This window comes from Mytilus galloprovincialis, unplaced genomic scaffold (assembly GCF_965363235.1).
Source record: "Mytilus galloprovincialis unplaced genomic scaffold, xbMytGall1.hap1.1 HAP1_SCAFFOLD_255, whole genome shotgun sequence".
Classification (NCBI taxonomy): Eukaryota; Metazoa; Mollusca; class Bivalvia; order Mytilida; family Mytilidae; genus Mytilus; species Mytilus galloprovincialis.
In genome coordinates, this window is record NW_027468176.1 from 25,604 (window position 1) to 34,595 (window position 8,992).

Below are 8,992 nucleotides of genomic sequence, written 5' to 3' on the forward strand. Positions count from 1 at the left end.
TTTTTGCAGGGGCATCATATGCGCCAAATTTTGTTTTCCAAATGTATCAATTGGCGTAGCAAAGTCATTTATCTTCTAGGTGGCGCAATCGTATGGTTTTTTTTTGGCGCAAATAATACCATGTAATTTTAAAACATGTGGCGCAAAAGTAGCATTGGAAAAAAAAGTTGTGCTCAACTACTTCACAGTATTAATCCAAAGCGAAATATGATTTGGCTTTTATTCATATCTTCAAATTAATTTTCTGAAAGTGTTTTATTAGAATATAATAATTATCATTACGTAAAACTATGTACTTATGTAAAGATGACAATTGAGGATTTTCGGATGTCTTATAAGAAGTGTACTAGGATGGTAATTGAGGTATTGAGGTACTGGATTTGACAAATAATTGTTCCCTTTTTTTCCGTTTGGCGATCGATTGACGTTGGAAACCTTTCCTACCCTCATACATGTCACTTGACAGAAGAAAATTTCCGATCTAGTCCAATGGAAAACACTTTTGTTGAGACTTTTCGTAAACCATAAACAACATATATGTCTATGTGATATCAATGAGATTTTCATACATACTGTGTCAAATCTACAGTTTCCATTTCAAACATTGATAAGAATTTTTAACGACCGAATATAGACGTAACATAGTAGTTGAAAATGAGTGAACAAGTTCAACTGGTAGATATTTTACAAACTGATGACTGGAATAAATCAGAACAAAGCAGAGATAGTAGAGAAGCTAATGCTTTCAATGATAAACTTGCTGAAATTCGTAACGCGAGTAAAAAGAGGGATAAAGCATTTTTAGCCCTGACCATAATGCTGTTGATATGTTTTTCACTTGCAGTTACAGCCATAGTCATATACTTGGAAGGTAAGCGTTTTTATTTTTTTTGCTGTGGAATAGACGGACCTTTTCAAGACATTCGGGATTGACACGTTATTTCGTTGGCAATGTGGAAACCATGTTTTCACGACTATTTGGGATTTGGCTCCCATTTTTTTTCGGAAAATCCTGATTGAGACCGCTTTCTACCCTATCCTAAGCAATAATGCTGGATAATTTCTTTTAAAAGAGAAACAACACTTATAAATCATAAATTAGAAAATAAGCATGACAAATTATACCCATAAGTCAGGTAACAAATTTTAATCAACCATTGGAAATATTAATTATACAGGGGGGAAATCGTTATAAAATGTTACAAATACGTTTAAATAATCGATTTGAAAAAAAAATGAACTTTCACTTTATTAATACATTGTTAACAATTAAGCAATGTTAATACTATGAATGTTTTCCTTTATTTTAGAATATATAGAAAAGAGTTCAGAACTAGAAAAGCAGAATCAACAATTGAATACTTCTGGTTTGGAAAAACAATCTCATTTGTCAAATCAATTAGGTAATTAAAGTATGTAATTTCTATTATTCAGTCTTACTTCAAAAATAAATTAATTCTCATGACGTAACGGGGGCTTAATTTATATAACTGTTTATTATTTTTCAAATAAATTAACAATTTGAAAAAAAAACAGACAACACCATACGGCTAGATATAAATAAGACGATCATATAATGGACATTTGAGAATACACTACACAGAGAAGATGGAACAACAAATACTTTACCATTACCCATAGTTTAACGTTAAGGGACAGCAATTACTGGTTATTAAGTGGGAACATAAACACGTTGATCAAAGGTTTTATCTACACCAATATAACAGACATTTACGTTTATTGATCATTTGATGGAATGCTTTCTGTATTTTTAAAAGGTACATTTAGTAGTGACCATGGGAATTTCCCTAAAGGTGAAAAAGGCTCTAGAGGAGAAAGGGGTCATGTTGGTCATAACGGCACTGCTGGTGATAGGGGACACCAAGGTAGAAAAGGAGAAACTGGACACAGAGGTTCAGCTGGAAGTAAGGGACAACTCGGAGATGTAGGGCCAATAGGAGGAAAAGGTCAAAATGGTACGAAAGGATCCAAAGGAGAAAAGGGCATGAGTTGCGAAAAAGGACTACTGGGGGAAAAGGGTATGAGTGGCGAAAAAGGACTACTAGGAGAAAAGGGCATGAGTGGTGAAAAGGGACTACTGGGAGAAAAGGGTATGAGTGGCGAAAAAGGACTACTAGGAGAAAAGGGTATGAGTGGCGAAAAGGGACTACTGGGAGAAAAGGGTGTAGTAGGTGCGAAAGGTTCAGCTGGTGACAAAGGTACCATTGGAGATGAAGGTCCAAGTGGACAAAAAGGGGAAATCGGAGAAAAAGGTGCACTTGGTGCAAGCGGTCATAAAGGAAGCAAAGGAGTGGATGGTGAAATGGGAATGCCAGAGGAAATGGGACAGACTGGTCTAGTTGGACCTTCCGGAAGGAAAGGTTCGATTGGAGAAAAAGGACCAACTGGCGATAAAGGACCGAAGGGAGAAATTGGACTTGCTGGCCTAAAAGGTGAAAATGGTGAAAAGGGTATCAGAGGTGACAAAGGTTTAATGGGAAATATGGGTCCAGTTGGCGACAAGGGACAAATAGGTGAGAACATCAAACTGACGCTAAATGAACATGTTTTGTTTTCCATTTTTCCAAAATAATGTAATAAATAAGAGTAGATTTTAATATAAAATAGTAATTTTAAAGGCTTATATGATGATAGTTTTTTTTCTGTATTATTCAATTATAACAGAAAACTGCAGATTTATTATAAATAAATGAACCTTTTTTTTCAATGACTCATACGTCATATATCTGACAAACAACTCTTTTTCATTGAATGACAAAGAGAAACAAAACCAGTGTACAGTATTAGCTTTATTCTTTGGTAATTTGTTATTACAGAAGAGTTCATAGAAATCCACATAAAGAAACCTAAGAACAACAATTGCTAGACTCATACTATTATTAGATATTAATTGATTATAAAAACTCAATACATGTATTAACAAAACTTTTTCGAACACTCAGGATGGTCTACCCTAGGAATACATTACCCTAGCTAGCTGTCCTCAATACCCCTCAATTCGTTTTATATTTGAGTATTTTTCCTTTTTTTAAGTCGACAACAAATGGAAGTTATTAACGACCTTGATTGGCTATACAGCCGTCGTACAGTCGGTTTTAATCCGAGCGTCACTGATACGTCTTTTTAAGCCTTGTATCTATGATAAGTTTGCGTATTGCAATGAATGTTTAGCCTATGCACCAAGTCTCAAGCCGATTGTCGTCATAATATTATATCTTCGTCTTTAAAGTTTTAACATTAACCGATGTACTAAATGTTATATCAATAACTATAAAGATGATAAAGATGGAGGTAAATATTATCCGTTTTGAATGTAGAGTTTTTATATTATCTGAGTATGTCTGTTAAGTTTGCCAACCCGATGTTGTCAATAAAAAAACGGAACTACAAACACGTTCATATAAGCGGCAGGTTTAGCAAGCTATACATGACCATTAAGAATTTTCAAAAAATACCAAGAAATGAATATAACAGTTAGTTTCCATTCGTAACGTTGGTTGAAAATGTTCTTGTTATGCCCTTATTGAATTTGATTATACCTTTGTATCACATCATTTATAATATCTTTATGTCTAATAACAGGAGCACGAGGACAAAATGGTGAAAAGGGAAGTCCGGGAGAATCAGGTATCAAAACCAATGTACATGACAAATTAAAAAAACTTAGTTTCCTTTCAGACCTTGATTTTATTATGAACTTTAAGAGCTAAATTTGTTGATAGATAATTTGAAATATGAACTAAACCTAGTGCGACAATTTTAGTTAAAACTAAACTGGTTTATAACAATAAAATTGCTGAATGCAGACTGCAAACAAAACAATAGGAACAATTATCATCTGCTTTTAAATAAGAATTCACTTTAAATAGTTTTGTTATAAATTTTGTTAACCAAGGAATGAAATCCAAACGGAGCAGCTTGTAGTATTACTAATTATATACAAACTATTGACAAAAATTAGAAATCGAAGGCACGCATAGGCGGATCCAGGGGGGGGGGGGGCCGGGCCCCCCTTTCGTGGGAAAAAATTGGTTGATTATATAGGGAATCATTGAAGCATGACTGGAGCGGGCCCCCTCTTAGGTCAGTCAGCGGGCCCCCCTTAGGAAATGTTCTGGATCCGCCACTGGCACGTGTATGATTTAAGAATGTTTTCCCGCTTTTTGACACTGATATATAACAAGACATTACCCCTTTCATATTCCGGTACCTGACTATTGTCTGATTTGACAATCTATCTTTACAGTTTAAAAGGTAATACATGTACAAACTATAGGGTTATACCGTTCTTGTATTCTGATTAGTAAACGCTAATCTATATCAAGACACGTTCTATTCCAACAATGTCATTAAACCAAATAAAATTCAAACATTTTCAGGCAGGACAATAACGTGTGGTTCCGGATGGGTACAATTTATGAGAAGTTGTTATTACTTTCAATTCAAATCAAAGATGACATGGAGTTCGGCAAAAGTAAGATGTTTGAAAGCTTTATGGTTTTGTATTTGTTTGGATACAGCAAAATAAATATCGCAATTTCCGTTTCAGTTTCCCAACTTATTCGGAATATTAAAATAAAAAGGTATAGCGAATAAATTAATAGAAGAACTTAACAAATAGCAATATATAAGACAATAATGAAACACTTTTGCTAGTCAAGAGTAAAAAAAATGATGGTGTACCAATGTTTTGATTTTGTTTATTTTATCTGTTATTGGACTTTTGATAGAAATGGGAGGATTTATAATACAATTAATTAATTTATGAGCAAACACATTTAAATGCCGATGAGACAAGGAGGTAGTAAATCTCCTTTTTAGTTTTTATTAAAGTATGACTTTATTGCTTATAACATCCGCTAAATCATAGAAATGCGGGGAACAATTCAAAAACTTTTAAGTGAAAAACAGCTATTTTAATGTAATACCGACAAATCATAGTACGTCACATCCGGTTGCATACAGAAAAGGGTCGAAAAATATTTCCTTGTATTTGACAGTTGTAGGAAATTTATCTTATATCGCATTGCAGTAAAAAAAAATGTCTGGGTCATAAGCTAAAATCTTGGGTATTTCTAAGCACCTTTAATTTATTATTTGCTGTTTCTATCTATACTGAGAATATTTTAGAAACTTGAAATTACCTGGTTACTAAAGCTTTTACACAAGTAAAAAAGAAGTAAAAACTATAAATGGTTATTTTTTTATGCAAGGAAATGTTATGCAAAATTGTGTCTGTAGTACTGTACAGGATTAAACTTTACTCATGCCACGTATTTCTTTATTTGAAACAGAGGTAAATTCTGCAGAATTTATTGAAAAGTTAAAAATTTAACATAGGGGAAATCATTAGTCTTTTCAGTCATTACTCAACGTAAAAAACCTTTTGCATTATTGAAAATATAAAACATCCATTCTATTCTCATATCATATTTAGAATTTTTGTTTGTAGACTGATTGTCATAGAAAGGGAGGATTCCTAGTAAAAATTGACAATACTGTTGAAAATTGGTTCCTGAAATCTTTTATAATTATCGGTAAGTACAAAAGGAATAGTAATTAGTACATAAATACCCCTATATAAAACGGAATGCATTTAAAAAACACAGCCAATATCGGTATCTGTAACATTTAAGTTTCAATATACAAAGTTTATAAAGCACTTCCAAAGTAAGTAAAACAAAAGCAGCAAACTCAAGAGTGATATCTGGTGATTTAAAATTGACAATGAAAACACTTGACGACAAAAGAGATGATTTCAGCTTTCCAATTGTGAACTTTCCATTTCTAAGTAGCAACATTCCAGCAGCACCTGCATACGGTGTAGATACGATATTCCCGTGCTTGCATTTCCTATCATGATTTTCTTGATAGAGGGTTATTGCTCACAAAGAAGCTATGAAATCAAGAGTTCCAAATGGTGAAGTTGAAATCATCTCTTCGAAAATTTTACGGACGCCATTACGAGTTGGTTGACCATTATTGAATAACCGTTTCACAAATGATATCGGATATGTTCCTTACGTCGTAACTACAATCCCCTTCCCTTTCATAAGTGTGACCTACCGAATTAGACTATGTACCGGATTTGTTTTCTCATAAACAACACGACGGGTGCCACATGTGGAGCAGGATCTCCTTACCCTTCCGGAGTACCTGAGATCACCCCTAGTTTTTGGTGGGGTTAATTCGTTTTGTTTCTTCTTTAGTTTTCTATGTTGTGTCAGTTGTACTATTGTTTGTCTGTTTGTCCTTTTCATTTTTAGCCATGGTGTTGTCAGTTTATTTTCGATTTATGAGTTTGACTGTCCCTCTGGTATCTTTCGTCCCTCTTTTGGAGGGGTAAGCAGTTTCTGCTCCAATAGTTACAAATTTGGTTGTGCGACTTTTGTATGACTGAACGCCTACACCGAGGAACGAAGTTAAAAAGCATACGTCCATTGAATGCAAAAGTATTATAACATATTTAGGTTAGAGTGTTCTGATTCTGGTTCACAGAGATTTCAATGCAATATTTGAGTAGAACACTGCAGTTTTTTAAAATACACGTACTAATAGTAGGCAATCTTAAAATCCTAATAATAAGGAAAGATCATGTGGTTTGACTGCCAAAGAGACAACTATCAACAAGAGATCAACTGACACAGACAGTATCAACTATAGGTCATCGTACGGTCGTCAGCAATGAGCCAACACCGCAAAATGAGTATAAACAGCCCCGAAATGATCAATGTAAAACAAGTTAAGATATAATATACAGTAACAAAAGATAACCATTGAATTACAGGCTTTCTGCTGGACAGGCACATAACGAATGTTAAACATGTAAGTGGGCACCGAATCCAACATTGATCCCGGCCCAGTGGTGCAACAGGATACCACAAGAACTGCTAAAAATAATGGACAAAAATCAAACCAATATCAGGCACCACAAGACTTGGGACAGGCACATAAAGAATGTGTCCGGGTTAAATACGTGAGCGGGATCCAACACGTACCCTTACACGAGACTGTCTTGTAACAGTACAACATATGAACAAACTCTTCAAATAATTTCTTAAATGACTCATTAGGTAAATACAAAGAACGATATTTTACTTTCAGATAAAAACCCAGGTCACGTGTGGATTGGAGCTCATGATTCAGTACAAGAATCACGTTTTATATGGGAATCCGATAATACAGTGCTAACCTATACCGACTGGAACCCAGGCGAACCTAATAATGCTGGTCAAGAAGACTGTGCACATATGCATAGTGGTGCTAAATATAAGTGGAACGACAGTCAATGTTCACAAAAATTTTCATTTATTTGTGAGAAACATTAAAAACTATGCTTTTAATTCTCATGTTTTTTTATGTCTGTAATGTGAGAGTTGACGTTGCTCATAGTTATTCCTTTTCATTAAATATTGTTTTTCTACAGTATGCATTTTTATTTTGATAGCCCGTATGCGTACTTTTTCAAAATACTCATACGGTCGGACTATACGCATAGTTACGCATACGCTCTGACTAATAAAGCACTTGCTCATGTTTATTAGATTCAAATGCATATAACATATCAACATAACTTAACTCTCAAATTAATAAAAAAAAAAAGTTATATATATATAATATCTAGCAACTTTACACAAAAAATGCAAATGCAAAGAGTTATGCATGAACTGCAAACATGTAAAATTGTAAAAAATATTACTTTACTTGTGGTAGCAAGTGTCACCTTGGGCGAGAGTACCAAAATAGGATTCAGATATACAATTAACAAATATTTAATTTCAATTGTTCGTTTGTTCATTTTATCCATCTAATTGTAATAATTACAATTTGTAAAACTAAAAAAATAAAGATTGTGATAAATGTTTGTTTAAATGTAACCCATATGAACCGGTCCCATATGGGTCGTTTTCAAAAAATGTCGAATTTTCAGTACACCCATGCTAACTTTTTTATTTCTAATGGAAATTTCAGTTGTAATGGTTTAAATGAAAGCTTGTCGGATTTGTGATTTAGAACATTAATAATAAACACACCTTACATCTATTTTGATCAGATTAAACTGCATTTAAGACCCATTTTGGGAGTATTTGTCTGCGTACAGTGTCAGAAAAACACATTTCAAATGATTTTTTTGCGATTTTCTGATCGCCTTGATATCTACAAAAGGGACTTTTTAAGAACGTTAAATATTATTCTAACGAAAATTCGTAGCTTCTATATCACTGTATGTAACATATTATCTACAAACTAAATTGAATCTGCGTACAGGAGGTTCATGTCTTTCCTGTTACCGCTACTTATATCAGCCGTGAAATTAATCTCCCTATGAATATTGAATCAGTCAGTGTTGATTTCAAAAGTGCAAAGTAATCTTTACATTTAAAACGCCTCGTTTCTTGAACGACAGTGTAGAGAAAAGAAATTTCAAGACATTTAGTGAAAAAAAATATAGCGTACTTTTTTTTATGTCTATGCTGTTACCACCAATTTTGATTAAATACACCAACAGTATATTTGTAAAAAGTGCAATAACGTGTTGGAAACCAAATTCACAATAGACAAACATAATCACTTCTCCAAAGGGAGTAGTTATTTCACAACAGCAATCAAAAAACGAAGAAATTTGTCTATCCTGTTATGTCTATCCTGTTACTATGGTTGCTATGGTTACAGTAACAGCATAGACAATTGTAGACAAAAACGTCGTTAATTTTTTATCTTAACATATAGGTGCAAAACGAATGAAATATTTCGTTGTTTGAAGTCATCTTCAGGTTATAACGTCTTAATCTTCCCAATTAAGCATTCGCAGGTGCAATACTGATATCGGTAACAGGATAGACAAAAAGGTACCAGGATAGACTTTTATATAGTAATATATCAGAAACGTACGTTCCTGTTACCAATGAAATATAGAGAAAAGTAAACTAACTTATGAGGGATTTACTTGATGTTGGGTTTATTTGAAAGG

General features: G+C 33.6%; 1 protein-coding gene across 1 annotated transcript; it reads left to right on the forward strand.

Annotated features, from left to right (window-relative positions):
- The first annotated feature begins 497 nt into the window (after nucleotides 1-497).
- On the forward strand, nucleotides 498-7,881 carry LOC143061262 (uncharacterized). Its single transcript, XM_076233703.1, has 7 exons — nucleotides 498-871; nucleotides 1,311-1,403; nucleotides 1,779-2,534; nucleotides 3,604-3,648; nucleotides 4,401-4,495; nucleotides 5,474-5,558; nucleotides 7,126-7,881. The coding sequence occupies exons 1-7, from the start codon at nucleotides 655-657 to the stop codon at nucleotides 7,347-7,349; spliced, it is 1,515 nt and encodes a 504-aa protein (XP_076089818.1). The 5' UTR covers nucleotides 498-654; the 3' UTR covers nucleotides 7,350-7,881.
- The last annotated feature ends 1,111 nt before the right edge of the window (nucleotides 7,882-8,992 follow it).